Genomic DNA, 18,301 nt, shown 5'->3' with positions numbered 1-18,301 from the left:
GGAGGGAGAGGAGAGACAACATTGTCCACCGATGTGTCCTTGTTCAGGTTAGGCGCAGTGTTGAGTCAAACACAGTCCAATAGTGAGTACAAAGCAGTCGCATATGCTTCCCGATCATTGTCTACTGCAGAGCGATGCTATGAAGAGATAGGAAAGGTAGTGCTGCCATCGTTTGGGCAGCCGAGAAATTTTCTAAGTTTTTGATCGGCAAAAGTGGAAACGGACTACAAGCCGTTGGTACCTTTATTAGGAAGCAGAGGAATTGTTGATTTACTTATCCGCATTCAGCGGTTTCGTTTGAGATTACTCCAATTCCATTACACTATTTCTCATGTTCCAGGAATAGCCTGATTTCAGCTGACACGTCCAGATATGGTTGATACAGCTTTCGAATCTGATGTTGAGGCATATTTTTACAGTTGTTCAGTCGTTTCCGGATTCAGAAACAAAACTACAGTAAATTTCAACACTTCAAGATGAGGATGAGCTGTGCCGTCGAGTTAAATTATACGTATCATCACAATGGCCACCACCGGCAAGTTACGTACTGGACTGTAAGAGATTATCTCTCAATTCAGAACGGACTGTTATTCAGAGACGCATGGATCGTGATACCCCACCGTTGAGAAAAGAAGTACTGGAGAAAGTTCATTCCAGCCATCAAGGGATCAGTAAATGTAGGGAACGAGCGTGACAAAGTCTGGTGACCAGGAATTGGCAGCCAGATTGAAAGGTTGTTTCTAAGTGTCCAACATGTGCCAAAGAACGACGAAATCCAACAGAACCATTGCTTTACACTGACTTCCCAGATTACCTTTGGCAGAAGATCGCCACGGATCTTTTCAAGTGGCAAGGACAGTCGTATCTTCTATCAATTTGACTACTGTTCCAGATACATTGAACTGACACAAGTGAGAGAACGTACATCAGCAGCTGTCATCAATGGCTTAAAGTCAATGGTTGCTAGACATGGACTTCCCGAGACAGTGGTATTGGATAATGGACCGCAGTACGCGTCAGATCTCTTTGCAGATTTTGCGAAACAGCATCATTTCAGGCATATAACATCAAGCCCGAGATACCCGCAAGCTAACGGAGGCTGAAAGAGCAGTTAAGACAATGAAGTCAACGCTACAGAAGTGGACAGATCCATACTTAGCTCTCTTAGCTCTCTTAGCCTATAGATCAACACTTCATAACGGTTATAGTCCGGCCAAACTTTTGATGAGCAGGAAGTTGAGAACCGCAGTGCCAATCATCACTGAACAGTTGAAGCCAAAATTACTAGACGGTAAACCTGATTCAAAGCCGAGAACTGCTATACAAACAGATGAACGCCAACTTTGACAGACACCACAATGCTCGTGAGTTGACTACTTTGGATGTTGGATTACAAGTCTGGATTCCTGACCAGAAACGATACGGTACGGTGGTAGAAACAACAAGCCTTCGATCATACGTTATTCAGACACCTACAAGACAACTTCGACAAAACCACTGCAGCCTGAATCTGATTCGGACAAGTGTGGATAGCCCGGTTGACACAAACTCGGAAGACTTCCAAAACCCGAGCGGACAGACGGAACTTAACGAGCAGATTTTTAGAGACACTACAAAAGTTCAAGGAGAAGATTTGGACAAGACGTCAGTGAAAACCATCAGACACTTCTGTGAAACAAGAAACAGTTTTGCATTCAGGACGAGTTAGTCGTCCTCCTGTTAGATCGGATCTCTAGACGGGGAGACGTAGTAGTAGCATAGTGTCCGGGACTTGTTGAGTTATGTATGTTAGTTAATGACCCTGTATGTTAGCGAACATGTGGAGATTCTAGTAAATCTGAATCCGTGTACTGACGCAACATCAGAGACACTGCCTAGAGACGCTACAATAGGTACAGCCTCTTACAATGAGAGAATACATACAATACACAGTCAAACACACACATACACATACTTATATTAGAGATGCTAAGAGTTTTTGGTGCTTTAAACTGATGTTGGTGAATCTTCACCTACAGTAGCTTAATTAATTAAATGTGCTTCATATGATTACTCTGTCTATTTGGCTTTTGTTAGGCCATGTTTAAAGGTGCACGGTCATGGTCGGACATGCGCACTTGAGCCAATCTCAAGTGAGGTAGCTTTTGCATCATAGCTATTGTACGTAACATATGTTCAAGTGTCCTGGCAAGAAATCAGTTTCGATTAGTAGTTAGCCCTCCAATGCTGTTCATATGTTGCGCATGTTCAAAGGTCAATAGACGAAACTACTGAAAAATTGGCTATTTAGGTGTCGATTGACAGGCACGGCAGCAGTGTAAGCTTTAAACAATACAAATTTTGGTGCTCACTGTGAACTGAGTGCACTTGATTACTCTGAGAGAAAGATGTGACTACTGCAGATGCAACATATGGGAACATGACGTGTGCTTTCTGGTCACGTGCAGAGCGTAAGGAACTCCGATCTGGCTCGAAGTGTGAGGGTGCTTGTCAAATTTTACCGAAACTGCAGTGTAGCAACCTCAGTTTGAGGTTATAAAACAAAAATTTCAAGAACTAAATCTAAAAAGACTAGAATTTAACTACCAGAGTCACAGTCTAACTCAACCTCATACTGCAACGTCTTGATTGTTCCAATTCAGGCTATAGAGAGACATCAGTCAGCTTTGCCTTCAGTGCTAATTAGAGCGTAAGTCCTTGCGGTTACTGAGTGTTTGAAAAAGTGCACCCTTTTCAAAGGGATGCAGTGCGCATGTTCGACCATGACCCTGCACTTTTAATTGGGATGCCAAGGGCATGGACAATACTCATCAAGAGTACAGGTCAGGTGGCTTTACAAACTGGCAACCCAATTTCTAACAGTAGTGATCCTGTGTGTAGTCTAGCAACTTCATAACTGTAGTGGTGATAGTATATAGTATTTGCTAGGATGGTAAGGTAGTTGTTGCTAATTTCAATCCCCTCTGTCTGTAGTGAATCTCTCGCTTGCCTAAAGCCAAATCAGATTTATAAACTGCAATGATGTTGACACTATTATTGCCACTATCTGATTAGTTTACTGTAATTGATTGCAGCTGCTTGTGTTCCTAGAGTATGCTGACAATGTCGGAGACCTGGATGACAAGATCAACAGGGACTTGGAACGTCAGAGGTTACTGTCTTTACTGTCAGAACTTTAACTACCAACGTCATCTAATAATCAAGTAGCAACACTAACTGAACCATACCTATTATGAGCAATAGTTGCTATAATCTATGAGCAGTGTCAGGAGCAGTCTCATTCTTCTGATCATAATTTGAGGTGATTCCTGCTTCATATCTGTTTGGTGACACAGAAATTGTTTGACTAGAAACCCAGTCTACAAATCAATACAATTCCACTCGAATCAGCAAGTTATAACTTGTTTACCATTTTTCAAATGAATCTCAGCAGTATTACACAGCTAGACTACATACAAGAAAATGTATCTCTTTGTCTATTAATAGCATGGTCACAATTGTGTTCACTAATGTAACAATAGGAAAACCCATTGACTGCACTTACTTGACAGTCTCAGGCTGATATCACAGCAAAGTATTCAGTCATCAAAGTACAGTAGTATTTGCCAGTGTGTGTGTGTGTGTGTGCATGTGTGTGTGTGTGTGTGTGTGTGTGTGTGTGTGTGTGTGTGTGTGTGTGTGTGTGTGTGTGTGTGTGTGTGTGTGTGTGTGTGTGTGTGTCCGTCCATCCGTCTATCATTGGCCTCTCTCTTGTCATGTCAATTGAGGTCGTGATATATATATATATGTACGTCAGCACTTGTCATATGGATTTACGGCAAAACGGAGAGACGGATCGACATAACGATGATGCCAGGTGAATGCAACATATGCGCTAAAAATTGAATCAAGGGTCCCCTTTTGAGGGGTCAACTCTGTTATAATTTCTTGATGAGAAGAGTGAAATGAGTCTCGATTTTGCTCTCGTACGTGACTAAGAAGCAAAGGAGACTGATGAGTGACAAAAGAAATGGAAAGAAAAAGAAATTGTCCGACAATTTTGAACGAACCCTTCAACACAGGCAGAATTCTTACGCATAAACATTCACATAAATGTTGCTCTGTACATTTTGTTGATATTATGCCAATCAATATGCATTGAAACTAATGAACATATTCCTTTCTAGTGCCTCAAAGTGTTAATGTGGGATGGCATCCTAATACCGTCCTCGGCATTTTGAGTCTTTTTTTTTTACGAAATGTACAAACTAAGACTGACAAAGGGAGAGTCATTCGTACCGTTTTCTTTGTTTTTTTTACTAATCCTTTCATGTATTAATTAACTGGAAGTGGCCCATATCTTGAACTAAATGCAGTAACAGAGGGTAGATGTCATGGTTAATTTTGGGTGGTAAACTTTACTTGGTATTCAATAGTCAGACTATTAAGCTTACAACAGGTGATGCTGTGTTTGCTAATTATCAACTAATGACATAGGGAAGGACAGATACCACTTGACTCACCGAACTGTCGTGTAGCCTGTGCTCCAGTAATGGGAACAACAGCTTTGGTTATGACATTGTCTTTTCCTGGCAGTGTTGTGTCTATCTCTTCCACTGGACTTTCTACACCACCATAATGAGGATATGCCGTGCTCACTTCACTAATAGGAAGTAACATTCCATCCTTGGCAATATTATGCTGCAAATTTCGAACTGCATTCTGTGATGGCTCTTCTCCGGCAGCTAATGCATCCAGCAGCATCTACACCCATTGTTGTATCACTCAGATATGGTTCAATTATTAAAGTGAATTTGACAATACCTGTGTATTGCTATCCAAAGTGGCAGCTGGAGATCGAGCATTGGGAGTGAAAAGCTAAAACAAAGTAGTGACACAAAACAGCCCAAAATTCCCAAAAAAATTATTCTTACATCTGTAACAACCGATGAGTCAAATGCATCACTGGTTTCAAAAACATTTCGCACGCTGTCAATTCCTTCATCCAGACTGTCCAAATGCTCCATTAGAGAAGAGCTATAATGAACATAGTAGGCACATAGTAGGCACTGGCTACTGGGCAACAAAGTACAACACTAACATGTCAGTCACTTCACATTCTGGCACTTGTGGCATTAGACAACCTGGATCATCAGACAGTAAGGATGCTATGGATACAGATGTTGGTGACAAGGATGTTTCCCAAGGATCAACAGGAATGAGGTCACTCTGTATCTCAATACTTTGGGGACGAGCAGCCTGGGAATAGGCTTCATGGGGCAATACAGCCAGATCTTGAGGATCTGCCAGAGCATTAGTTGCAGTTGCCAAACTAGAACTATTGGTATACCCTGCAGGTTGAGTCATCTCGATTCCACCAGTTGTAATAGCATCTACAACTGAAACTGGGAGGGACACTACTGTACATTATTTATCTCATAAACAGAACATTATCATCACAACTATGAAAAAGTACTTGTGGTACTAGGCTTCTTGATGATGTCTGGAACAGCAACAACAGAGATATTTGTGTCAGTAGGCTGTATGAGTCAAACAGACAATGAATGATATGTACAAATCACCATAGACCAGTAACTAACTGAAGCGATTGTGTAGGTAGCATTGCCAACATCTAGCACTTCATCACTGTAATGGTCAGGTAGAGCAACAATTTTAGAAGATGCCGGGAATCGAGATTCTCTTTCTAGCAAGGCAAGTGGTCTACAAGAACAATTACATAAAAGTGTCACCACCTGATGACTACTAAAATACAGCAGAGTACCGTTTCCGACCAACAGGGCCAATTCTTTCCGTTTTTGTGTAGAGCAGGCGCAACAAGAAGTGAATGAGCTGTCGCATAGGAATTAAAATACTTAGCACTCTGGTAATTTCTAAGTGGTAATTTGTAGAACTCACCTTGTTAATAACAGCCTGTTGTTGATCACTTTTTTGTCTCAAGCTAGATAGTTCATCCCGCATTGCCTTCTTGTCCCTGAGCAGAAAATTTAGATGCACCGAATTACCTGACGATTTCTTCATTACTTGAAAAGTTTACCACCATACCTGTACTGTTGGGCTGTCATTTTTCTGTTTGTCTGTCTGTCTGTCTGTCTGTCTGTCTGTCTGTCTGTCTGTCCTATGACAATAAAAGCAAGAGAAAACAACTAACAACTAAATGCAATATATATTTAACCGTCTGTCTGTCTGTCTGTCTGTCAGTCTGTCAATACATATATTTTTCATAAATGAACTATAGCACCAAAGCAATAGCTAATCTACGTGTCCATTACATCTAGTACATACATAAAACTGGTTAAAACTACAATGCACACTAAATGCACTAAATACACATACACATGACTAGACGAAAGGGGCCTATGGTCCCTGTCTCTAAATGTTTGTCTGTCTGTCTGTCTGTCTGTCAATTTCATTTATTGAAACACAAACTCTACGTTACATTTCTAACACTAAATACAAGCAATCTACTGAGTTCAGCTTTAGTTTAATGCAAACTACTTTGATAGTCTCTATTGTGTATGTTCTCATCTACTTCTCCAGGGAAGACACGTGTCAGCATGTGGAGTCTGTCTGTCTGTCTGTCTGTTGGTCTGTCAAGTAGAGGTAGACATATTTAGAGATAGGGCTATTCAGTTTTTAATCCATTTATATACATGTATAATAGGTCTGAATTGACAAACAGAGCAATGGACTGATGTGGATTTATTTACTTTTGAAGATTTGCTTGTTGTAAATCAATAAAACAATCTGTCTGTCTGTTGCCTGTCATTCACATTTATTTGAACATTTATCTATTATACATTTCTTCAAATCAAATAATTATATATGCTGCCCAACTACTATCACTGTTCATGAACTAAACTGAACTCAAACAAAACTTGTCAAGTTGAAGGAACTAATAACTCTAAATACAGCTATACTACATGCAAAGCCTTCACTGTCAGATAGAGGCTAAAGTACCGAGTGGCATAAAAGTCACATCTGTTGTCTCCAATCAATGAAGACAACTTCTTTGAGATGATGTTCGCATTGCAATTTTGGAGTTGGACTGAAAAGCATTTGCACCAGAAGGGCAATAAACTCCACTGCATTTAGTCTTCTGACTTCATCCGCTGACATACTTGCTATTTTGTGTCTGTCTGTCTGTCTATTTATGGCACTTTGTATATCTCATAGATTGCAACTACAATACAGATTACATCCAGTGACCTCAGAGGGTAGTATGCAAATACATAAACGAAAGAAGGAACAACTGCTTAGACTGAAGAAGCACTACAGTGCAAACCCTCCGAGAGCCATAGCTTTACAGCTTGAATGTAATAGGTCACAGCCAATTAGAAGAGTATGAGAAAGAGGCTGACATTTGGTCACGCATTTGCCTCAATCAGCGATCACCTGTTATGCCGTTGCCTAACAGTCAGTCGGTCGTACGTACCCCAACACATTACTATACCTAGTGTTTCACGCATCGGTAATAAGAATCTATAGTAGATGTCTCAATTGTGAGTGTCTACAAGTTTTCTTGTGTTCATTCTCATGTTACACTACTGAAGAGCAATACAATTGTCTCCAGAAACTTTCAATTTTTGTGTTATTTGTTTGTCTACTTTGTCTCAGATGACCCTTGTTGAAGGAACTGGTTTGCTCACCACCCCATCAGAAGAGGGCCAACGGAAGACAATTGGAATATTGCCAATGACATCCTTTTGCTTATAGTAGTTGTGTGCAAGTGAAACATCTAGTTCGTGACAAGGTCAGTTCTAGATTTTGCATCAACTACAACAATGTCAAGGTGAGTATATATTAGAGCAGTAGTCATTGACTCCCTATGGTTAGGTCATATTCAAATCTTGAGAACAGTCACTCCACACGCTGGCAAATGATTATAATTTAGTTTCTTTCATACTTCTTCATAGTACAGTTCATAATAGGTAAACTAACAAAGATAACTTGAAGACAGAAAGCAAACACAAAGAAAAGAAAAGTCAGGTTGCAGTTGATCTAATTGAATCTTTGAAGTGCACATATGAAATCATCATTACCCGTTTCTGTAATATAATCAACTCTATTCCATTCTGAAATCATGGCTTTTAAGTCCTTATAACCAATGTAGCAGCGTTGGTATGTATGTAGGGTTGACACGGATTCAAGATTGCTGACTGATACAATGTATTACAATATATTACACTTCCGGTCTGAGAACTTTGCCAAAATCCACTCTAGAGCATAGATGAAGCATTACACAGTGCATTCATAATTTAAGAATGCTAAGTCGTGTTTCTCTATTCCCTTCTGCCTCTTCTAAAGAGACAGAAAAGATTCTGCTTCGTTTCTTTATTTTTGGGGAGGTATCAGAAGAGCGATCAGAGCTGTTGGAAGAGAAGAGGTCGAGAAGTGACGCAATAAGCTCTGCTGTGTTTCTTTTTTTTTTGTTGTCAGTTAGCGCATGCGTAACAACTTCTTCAAGCTCTCTAAATGACAAAAATCTCATTTCGTCATCAGAAGGAAGCAACAACATCACTTCTGCTACGACTCCTGCCTGTTCGAAACAAAAATCATCCATTGCCGAAAATTAACATGAGTGCATGCTCAACATCTTCCATGTCGTTTCTTTATTCGAACCTCTTCCGTCTCTGCCAGAAGAGGCAGAAGAGAATAAAGAAACGTGTTCCTACTGAACCTCCCAGAAAGCCAGAAAGATCTGATACAACTCTTCCCCAAACAGCCACCAACTGGAATTGCTCATTTTTCATCTGGCACTTTCTTCAAGAGCAGGTAACATGGTCTGAAGTTTAGCCTAGAGACCTAATTTCTACAGGATATAGCTGCACGTGATGTGCTGATGTGCAGGGGCTAGCCACATTTATGAAAGGAGTGAGTGGAAGGAACACACGCGGGACGTCAGGGGAGCGCCTTCTTACACAATCATTTCGGAAAAATGAAAGTAATGTAGGATTGACATCTCAAAGGATGGGACAAGGCAGGGTTGTAGGTACAGTGAGGGGATGTAACACTTGTAAAGTATGAACACAAGGTAGGGTTGTAGTGATAGCATACATAGCTCCAAGATTGTTGCCAGAATAATTTCAAGGTGTAGAAAGATAACATCATTATCTAAATTACTATTAACGTTTAAAACTAATAATTAATATCAACTAGCAATAAAGTAAAGATAAGAAACTAAAGCAGTCAAAGTTTTAGGGATCGACGCACAAATAGTGTGAAAGTACAGTTTTTCAAACTGCTATAAGTTCATCTTTTTCATGGCAACAAGCCGTAGAAAGCAAGACTGAGTGCTTCAATGATGCAGACATTTGGTTTCTTAATTAAATGCTTTACTAAAGTCCAGATAGGTATGCACTCGTAGTCTTGTTTTGATGATATCAGCTTCTAGCCCTTCCAGATATCTACTGCTCTCAACTGTCTGCAGTCGCTTTGGACGTCAACAGCATCAAGTAGTACATACACATCCAGTTTCCGTTGTGAAACAAAAGTACAGTGCACAACACTACGCATAAGTCAGATGTCGATTGTGACTGCAAGAGATCGAATCTTGTTGACGTCAAGGCTCCCGTGATTTGCACTGGCTTGCAGTATACATGCAGGTTTCACTAACAGCAAAGAATCTGTAGTTTCTTAGTACACATCTTCATAGACAACAAATGATCACCGCAAAACAAGAGAAGACAAGTGAAGGTGTTTGCACGGCGTGCATACCGATTAGGTCTTTAGTAAAGTGTTACGAAACTAAATCTGGTATTTAGTTCACCATTAACAGTGAAGCAGCAACACAGTGGCTTCAAAGAAGTTCACCAGACCCTTTCTTGCCCGGAAGTATGATGCGGCAGGCGAGGGTCAGGCTACACAAGACTAATCTGCCAATGAAAGTCATAACCTAGTGAAAGATGACAAGCTATCATTAACGTTTCGTGTTTGGGCTTCATGTTCTAAGCATAGTGCCCACACCCACTTTTCCACCTAAGGCATTATGCTACGCCTTGAGATTGCTGACGACAACCCAGATAGCTCCATGAATGTGTAGAATACAGCATTACATCATCCCTACATTGCAGCAATCTGATGTTCAGGGAACAGAACTGCAGCAATAAAAGAATGACTAGTGTTATTCTACTTCATGGAGCTGTGTGTACTGTCACTACAACCCTACCTTGTTTTCATACATTTACAAGTGTTAACATTCCTGTCACTGTGCCTACAATTCTCCCTTGTTGTCACTTTTGAGACTTCAACCCTACATTACTTGTTTTTTCCAAAATGTTTGTGCTTGTTTAATATGAATTCTTTGCTAATGCATTTGAAGCATGATTCACTTTCCACAAGAAGACTGTCTGTTTTTAAGATGGAGTAATCACTTTGTGTTGCACATTTCCAGATTTCACAACTTGCTAATTCCAAACAGGCAAAGGTAGCCAGACCCTCTAGTGCTGTCGTTCTCAGTACTGTATTACCCCACATTTGCTGCATGCCGGTATACGACGAAGTTGACCAGGGTGATGGCATTCTTTGGGGTTTACCGACATGCAGCAAAACGTGGGGTCAAACGACTGCTTCAAAGTACGTGCAGTTCTGTGGCAATGGCATATGATTTTCTTTCACGTACCAGAATAACGTTGCCTCAAACGCGTATTTGATGCTCTTTCCATGGCAATCGCATCTCTCTCCTGCCTCTCAAAGTGTCATCCAGCTCTGCCATCATGGATTACGTGCACGGATGTTAATATCTATCGCCTTGCCTTCACCAGTATCACCCATTGCACCGGATCTTACCCACCCTATACTGGCATGCCGGTTTAGTTACCAGAACTACTTTATGTGAGTTTTGTAAACCTCATTTACACTAGGCTTGAGTGTCCAGCCAGTCATCTCACCCCGTCTTTCTCCTCCACGAGGGGAGATGACCGGCTAGACACTCGAGCCTACATTTATACCGGCATGCAGCAAAATGCGGGGTAATACGGTACTTGTATGACACAACAACTCCAGGCACGAGGGTCTGGTACGAGGTCAGCAGAAATATACCATACAACCGGTTTTTTCTGCAATCATCATATTTCTGCAAATTTTGAGAAGAAATCACAGAACGCACAAATAACATTCGCAGATATTTTAATAGGCTTATCCTCACAGTTCCAAAAAGTCACTGTTCGGACACATGTATATACACGTGTACTTGTACATGTGTGTACGTGTACCGGTAACTGTCTTTCTGGTTAGAATTCAGAAATTCAATTTGCAGTATTTAAAACTTTGTCTAAATTCTCAAATCGCAGAAATTTAAGACCACAGAAATTTAAGACCGCAGAAATAACCGGTTATATAGTACTATCGTAATGTTGTGTATTAAAGCCGACTTTCAATTAAAGCTGTCTCAAATAGAAACTACTGTTTTCGATGTTGTTTCTGGCTCAGTAGCCGGTCCTGAATACAAGCCGAGGCTTGTAAATGGCAAGTCATTCAGCTGATCGTCTGCACATGATTTGCATTTGTCTGTGATATAATCAAAGGAAAAACTGTACACCATCATGATCAAGCTTGCTGTAGTCAGAGCTGCAAAGCTAGTCCTACTCTCAAAATTCACAAGCGCATTCAGTGGATGAAAGTATGGTAGGGTTAAGTTTGCTGCATCTTTTACAGCTGCTGTTGATGTAATACCCAATATCGTTCTGTTCAAAATTGGGTGCCAGTCAGATTTGATTCATTGTAAAATTAGCACCTGTCATTCCACTGAAGTCTGACTCAAATTGAAGCCTGTCCTAAATAGAAGCCTACTGGAAACTTGGCTTGTGTACAGCTAAACCTTGGCTTTAGAATGCAACATAACAGTCTTTACTATTTGGATCAAATGTGGAGTCCATTATTACCCCTTTCACTAATTCCAAATGCTACACATTGTTGAACAGCATGTTTTGCATAAATCTTCAACTGCAACTGCATCATCATCATCATCATCATTACCATCATCATTGCTGTCACCATCACATTTGTAAGTCAAAGTGTGAAAACTGTCTACTCTTTGTCATTGATCTTACCACATTCACATTTCACATTACAGTATGAAAGGGCAGTGGCATATCACAACTCAACCTGAAACTGTCTACTCTTTGTCATTGATCTTACCACATTCACATTCTCATTACAGTATACGTATGAAAGGCCAGTGGCATATCACAACTCAAACTCAGGCGAGCTTCAAGGCTGAAATTTGTCTGTCTATATGTCAATCTCATTTAGTTGAGTAGCATTAATACGATAATAAAGCTAGTGCTGACTTCACCTGCATCACCCACAATTGCAGCATGGGATCTTCACAAATCTGTTTGTTGGTTGCATCTCAAAACATGAAGTACCTTAAGGCTGGTTTACAGTAACTTAAGCAAGCCGAGCGTCAGCCCATCGTATAATGCATGTAAACGTAGTCAGACGCTGAAACTTATTGATTTACAGTAACATGTCTGAGCACAACCCAGCAACGTCTTATCAGCTGCAAAAATGTCTGGCATCGATCATGTGAGTGAAAGCGCAACAAGCCGATTGGTAGTTAGAAACTGCACTATTTCTGGCTTATGTTACGTTGATGCTTGAAAGAGGTCTAATGTCTTGACGCTGCTCAAAATGTAGCATCTCGGTAAAAGATGTTACTATGTTTACAGTAGGACGCTGACATCATGTTGACGTTATACTGGGCTGATGCCCAGCTTGAATAAATTATTGTAAACCAGCCTTTATTTGTCAGTCTACCTGCCTACCTGTCTGCCTGTCTGTTTGTTTGCTCGTCTGTACTGCACACTATGGCTGGTGTTTATTATATATTACAGAAATTCAAACTTGATTGTATCACAGTCTGTCATTATTAAGCATCTTACTTGGTAAGAGTTTCAATTTGCTGATTGACATCACTTTGGCGACCTTTCATTTCATGAACATCAGTCAACAGTCGCTCAACATCTTCATATTTTACTTTGGTTTCAGCAGCAGCTGTCCTCACATTTGTAGAAATCTATGGTATCAAGGTCATAAACAGTGGTTTGCTGATCATCTCTGCAATAAATTCAAGACTGACTTTCCGTTTCATATTAACAATGAGTGAGAAATTGTTCTTTTTGAAATTTGGATTACAAAATTCTAGGTTTTCTTTCTCTGCTGATTTTAAACTCCCTTGGTCTGCTCTGATAATCTTACGGAATCCATCTGTTCATGGTAAGTATTCCATAGTATCATGTTAGCAAATCACCAGGTAAAATCACACATACACATATTTAGTTGTCGGACAAAGCTGGCAAAGTTTCCATGTTTAAAGAACTTTGGCAGGATCTCTTTAGACAGCTCTGCTTGGTCATACACAATGAAGCTGTTTCCCTCCTACCAACAAGACCACATAATAAGGTGTTAAACTACTATACGAGTATGACCAGTATACTTGTATACATGAGTGTAACCTGTCATTAGAATAAGTTCTCCATGCACTAGGCAAAGAACTACGGCAACTGCTAACAGTCCACTTGAAGATTAGCGTGATATTTGCAAGGGCACTAATCATGGCACAAACACAGGTCTGGAAACCAAGTTCCATTTAAACCCAGATGTCGATGACGACAATGCCAAAGTCAGCAGATTTGTCCACCTCAGTCAAACACTAGGTACTCATTTTATACTGCTGAGTCGAAAGACACAAATTGTCTGAGTTTTTACCCGAGAGAATTACGTCTTCACTCACTGCAACTTGAACTTACAACCTAACGATTCTGGATGTTTTCACCCTCAAATGCAAATCCGTCATAATTAAGGTACAGATGCCGCACCACACCACACACCATAACATCACTCACTCACTCACTCACTCACTCACTCACTCACACACACACACACACACACACACACACACACACACACACACACACACACACACACACACACACACACACCAATGTGAACCACGAATTGAAATTATCCTTGCCTAGACATTGAAAGCAAGTCACATGAAATTGCAACATAACCTATGATGTGGCACACTGATGAAAGAATATTATCTTATCACATGCATATGTGAAAACAGGCTACGCGTGGCAACTAGTAAAAAACCAGTCCCGAGTTTCATCTTAATGTAGCCATGCTTATCTGTTAAAAATAAAATTTAACTCATTCAGGTTTCGTCACCACCTCAGCAGCTGTGATTTTGAGGTGGTTGGGTCCCTTGGCCAGAACAACAAAGCAGACTCTACATCATTTTCAGATTATCAGTGAATCACCAAAGACACAGCATTACAGCAGTCCTTCACAAGTTGGTATGCATTCTAAGTGAAACAGTTCGTCATACAACTGAGATTATAGACAGCAATTTTCAAAATAGCATGTTCTAGACTATAACATAATGTTCTAATATAATAAAGGTTTGATAGAATTTAGAAAACAGGCAGACAGCCTGTCCCCTGTGCAGAATCCATTAATTTATCAAAACAATATCATTTCAGAAATTACTAGTGTTGTTCAAAATTTATTGACAATTTCACGAGCATACAAAACGCACACTAGGGGAAGGGGTTATGGCCTCTGTACGCTTTGTAAATGTTGATCAGTAACAAATAGCTTGTGCTAATTTCTGACCAGAAATCCATCATGCATTGTTCCCGTGCTAGTCACCAGTATGTACGGGATTTACAAACATGTACAACCGTGGCAGCCTACTATCAGGTTTTGCTCTAAAACAATATCAGTCGCCCATAAAGAGCCCAGCTGTGTCTACCATGACTTCTCAATGTTTTTGTCTTTGTCTCCTTGAATGACCGAAACCTCACACTAACATCATTCGAGTGGGGCAACTGCAATGGAGAAAGAGCTGTATCAATGCAGAAGCACTAAAGACCATGCATCAACACTCTAATAGATGGAAACATGGTCAAAGCTATAGAATTATACATCAACAATATTGCGTATGCTTTGGGGAGAGGAGGAGAGGGGGTTTCAAAAAAGTGTGCGCTTTGTACGCTTGTGAAATTAACAATACTTTGAACAACCCTAAGGGTTTTCAATGTGTATACCATTAAGTTGAAGATACAAATATTTCAGTGTAATTACTTCTGACAACCTTTGCAATTCACTCTTGTTTGCATCACCCATGAATCACTTTCTAATTCCAACGGCAGGTTGTTTTTGGCATAACTGATTACCTTTGTGCAAAGCCTCAAACTGTTTACCAATTGGCCATGACACAAAACATACAAAAGTGTACTGTAAAGAATGCGCATGCAGAGGAAAGACACATTTTCTAAATTTCTTTCTCTACTTCATCACAAAGTGCTAACACAAAAAAACTATGATAATTTGTCTTACAACATATTCAGCTTCTACAAAGGCCAACATGAGTAAATTGTTCTAAAAATAGATGCTAAAGTTACCTTTAACTAATTCAATCCACTAATTTCACAAATTAATTCTGGCTTTAAGCATGTAATCTTGTAAAACTACATACCAGTTATTATGTCATTTCAATACAGCATCCATCATTATACTCTCTGATGATTTGAAGTGAATGAGAATTCGAAAGGACTTCTCTCGTCTGATGCCCGTCATGAGCAATAATCGTCAACAAATAAAAAAAACTTAACAGCGCTCTATTCCTGTTAGTGTGCTTAAAGAACCCAGCAACTGTGGTTTATTGGATGGCAGTGACACGTTCTGAATGTCCGGCACATCCTGAAACATGTCAATAAAATAGACTGTGCCTACTGCAAAGTGCTGAAATCACACATTTTTCTTAAATTTCAGTCCTTATACGTTGTTTGCAACAGTGTTCCTCACATACAAATTTAGACTCTCTGTAGTCAGAAATACAAGGCACTCTTCTTTATAGGCCAAACTACTTCATTCACATAAGGTCAACTGATTCATTTGACTTACAAAGCATGTTTTCCTTCATCTTCCACCACATTTCTCCACCAGACTTCGAACAATGGCATTGTTAAGCCTCCAAAACTGGGAAGGCCAGCTGCTAGGAGACCACACATTCTAAATTCGAGCAACCATGGCCAACTTGGATGTCAATTGAGTGACACCACTGCTTTGAAAAACCCCATTGTTGAACAATGGCCTGTACAAGAGCTATGTAATCCGACATTAGACCCGGATGTAATATTACAGAAATGGGTTTTTTGTTTGCTGTCTTTGTGTGTTGAACTGCTCAATGTTTGTAAGTGTTCCGAGTTTTTCTTCGTCGGTACACTATGAGAATCATTGTTTTCGTCAAAATATCTCATCTTATCGTCTTTGTTGTCCTCATGAATCGGAAATTCGTAAAGATGATAACTTTACGCCGTTGTTGCAAAGATACACTTTCATGGAGGATGGTTTAGTTGTTCGAGGATGTCGTATCCGAAGTTTTACTGTCGTGTTTGAACTCGGTCATTTACATAACCGATGGCAGCTATTACATCATAATTGTTCATATAACGGTTGGCTACTGTTACGTTATAGTGGCAAGTCAAGACTATGGCTTTTGTTTCTTTTCCTGTGCGATGATGTTAAATTAAACCCTGGTCCAGTCAAGTGTTTGTGTGGTTACTGTCAAAGGCGTGTGTAAGAATCAATGCAGGATTTTTTTGCAACTCATGTCTTAAATGGTATCATACTACTTGTTTGGACATGGCCAAACTACCTATTTACGTTTAGCTCAGGAAATGAGTAAATAGGAGTGTTACAGATGTGACATCCCACAGTTTGAACACTCCTTCTTTGAAGTCTCTAATAATTCACTTGCAGCTATGCCTATTGACAGCAGTGTTCTAAATTGCAGTGATAACATTGATGTTCATGGTTCATTGTTTTCTAATGTTAGAAAAATACGGGACCCTCATCGTGGCTACCTTTTGGCTCATTTGAACATTAATGGATTAGTCTCGAAAGTGGATCAGATTCGGCTGTTGCTGCAGTACTGCTCAGTTGATATTTTAGCTCTAGATGAAACAAAGGTGGATGAATCTATTTGCAGTGGTATTGTCAGGGTTAGAGGCTACAACTTTTATAGGTCAGATCGCTCTTGCTATGGTGGTGGAGTGTGTCTTTATATTTCTCAGCATCTACGTTGTTCAGAAATTTCTGCTCTTCAATCTCATCTCCCAAGTTCTGGAGAACTGGAAGGGTATTTTTGTTGCAGTGGAGTTTTGTCATGGAAAAAGATTTGTTGTTAGCTGTTTGTATCGTCCATCTTCGGCGTGATTTTATAAATTCACTCAGTCTCTTACGTCTATAATGGATGCCATCTACACTGATTTTCCCACCTGTGATGCTACTCTCCTATGAGATTTAAATGTTGACTTTTTAATACAAATAATCACCTACAAGTGATAGTATCAACCTCCAAAATCTAGTGGAATCTCCCACTCGCATCACAGCTACTTCTTCTACACTTATTGATGTAATCTTAGTTATTGCTCCATTATTTTTCACCGTGACTTCATCTTTGAATTCAAGTGGATTGAGTTCTGGAATTCTCTTCCATGTAGGCTAAGAATAGTCTCTAAAGCATCCGATCTTAAGCAGCTTCTATGGAAGTTTTGTTACAGTGTAGACAATATTTAGATCCCTGTGTTCTACAATATTAGATAGTCTTTCAGTTACTTTAGATATGTAGTATTTATGTTAGCGTAAATATTCATGTCTAGATAGAGCTCGGCACAGTACCCGGAAGATCGACTGCTGAGTTGAGGGCTTTCCGTAGCAAAAGAAATACAAATACAAATACAAATACAGACAAAATAGATTTTGATGCAGTTTAACCAATCAGAATAACAATTTTTAAAATTAATGCTCCCTCGTTTTTATTCAATGATACCTTGATCACTGAGCGATGAAAACTTTAATTAAACAGCAAACCCATAGACTGACAGACATATTATATGATCGAAAATACTTATAGCAAAAGTACAAACTATGCTACCTGTCCTAACGTCTATTCTGTACCAATATTAATGTCCGCCCATCCGTGCAATTCCAACTTAGCTAGTTGGTTCGTCCCCAGATATCTAAACCTATCTCACCAGTGTTGACGACAGCTACTTAATACGTTACTTACCATATCACATAGCACACAGCAAAACTTATTATAACTTTAGGAGTGATCGCATGCATACCGTGCTCCATGAGATGAGATCGTCGCACGAAGGCTCGTCCACCATTCTCCACAGTTTCAATAGAAAAGCAGGAATCTCATTCCCCGCATATGACACGCTCATTTTTTTCTTTGTGTCATCCAACACAACAGAAACTGGGCATGAAAAATGCAAACTTTAAT

The 18,301-nt window shown here is 39.9% G+C and overlaps 2 protein-coding genes across 3 annotated transcripts in view; one reads left to right on the top strand and one right to left on the bottom strand.

Annotated features, from left to right (window-relative positions):
* LOC134178639 (beta-catenin-like protein 1) overlaps window positions 1-3,387 on the top strand; it is a 17,394-nt gene extending 14,007 nt beyond the window's left edge. The window contains exon 17 of the mRNA XM_062645526.1: window positions 3,091-3,387. Coding sequence (XP_062501510.1) covers window positions 3,091-3,179 — 89 coding nt within the window. The 3' untranslated portion in view covers window positions 3,180-3,387. The remainder of the gene's footprint in view (window positions 1-3,090) is intronic.
* Window positions 3,218-18,301, bottom strand: LOC134178640 (heat shock factor protein-like). Of its 2 annotated transcripts, none has more exons than XM_062645527.1 (13): window positions 18,141-18,301; window positions 13,269-13,377; window positions 13,079-13,206; window positions 12,882-13,015; window positions 5,896-5,971; window positions 5,762-5,829; window positions 5,580-5,700; window positions 5,456-5,519; window positions 5,081-5,399; window positions 4,914-5,016; window positions 4,804-4,857; window positions 4,503-4,743; window positions 3,218-3,359 (listed from the first exon to the last, which is right to left on the bottom strand). In XM_062645527.1, the coding sequence occupies exons 1-13, from the start codon at window positions 18,240-18,242 to the stop codon at window positions 3,247-3,249; spliced, it is 1,632 nt and encodes a 543-aa protein (XP_062501511.1). In that variant the 5' UTR covers window positions 18,243-18,301; the 3' UTR covers window positions 3,218-3,246. The 2 variants fall into 2 exon arrangements, with proteins under 2 accessions (XP_062501511.1, XP_062501512.1); XM_062645528.1 differs by having other exon boundaries at window positions 5,081-5,396.

The sequence above is a fragment of the Corticium candelabrum genome, chromosome 4 (genome assembly GCF_963422355.1).
Source record: "Corticium candelabrum chromosome 4, ooCorCand1.1, whole genome shotgun sequence".
NCBI classification, from domain to species: Eukaryota; Metazoa; Porifera; class Homoscleromorpha; order Homosclerophorida; family Plakinidae; genus Corticium; species Corticium candelabrum.
Note: the sequence above shows the minus strand (reverse complement) of the source record. Positions and strands in the feature narration are given on the sequence as shown.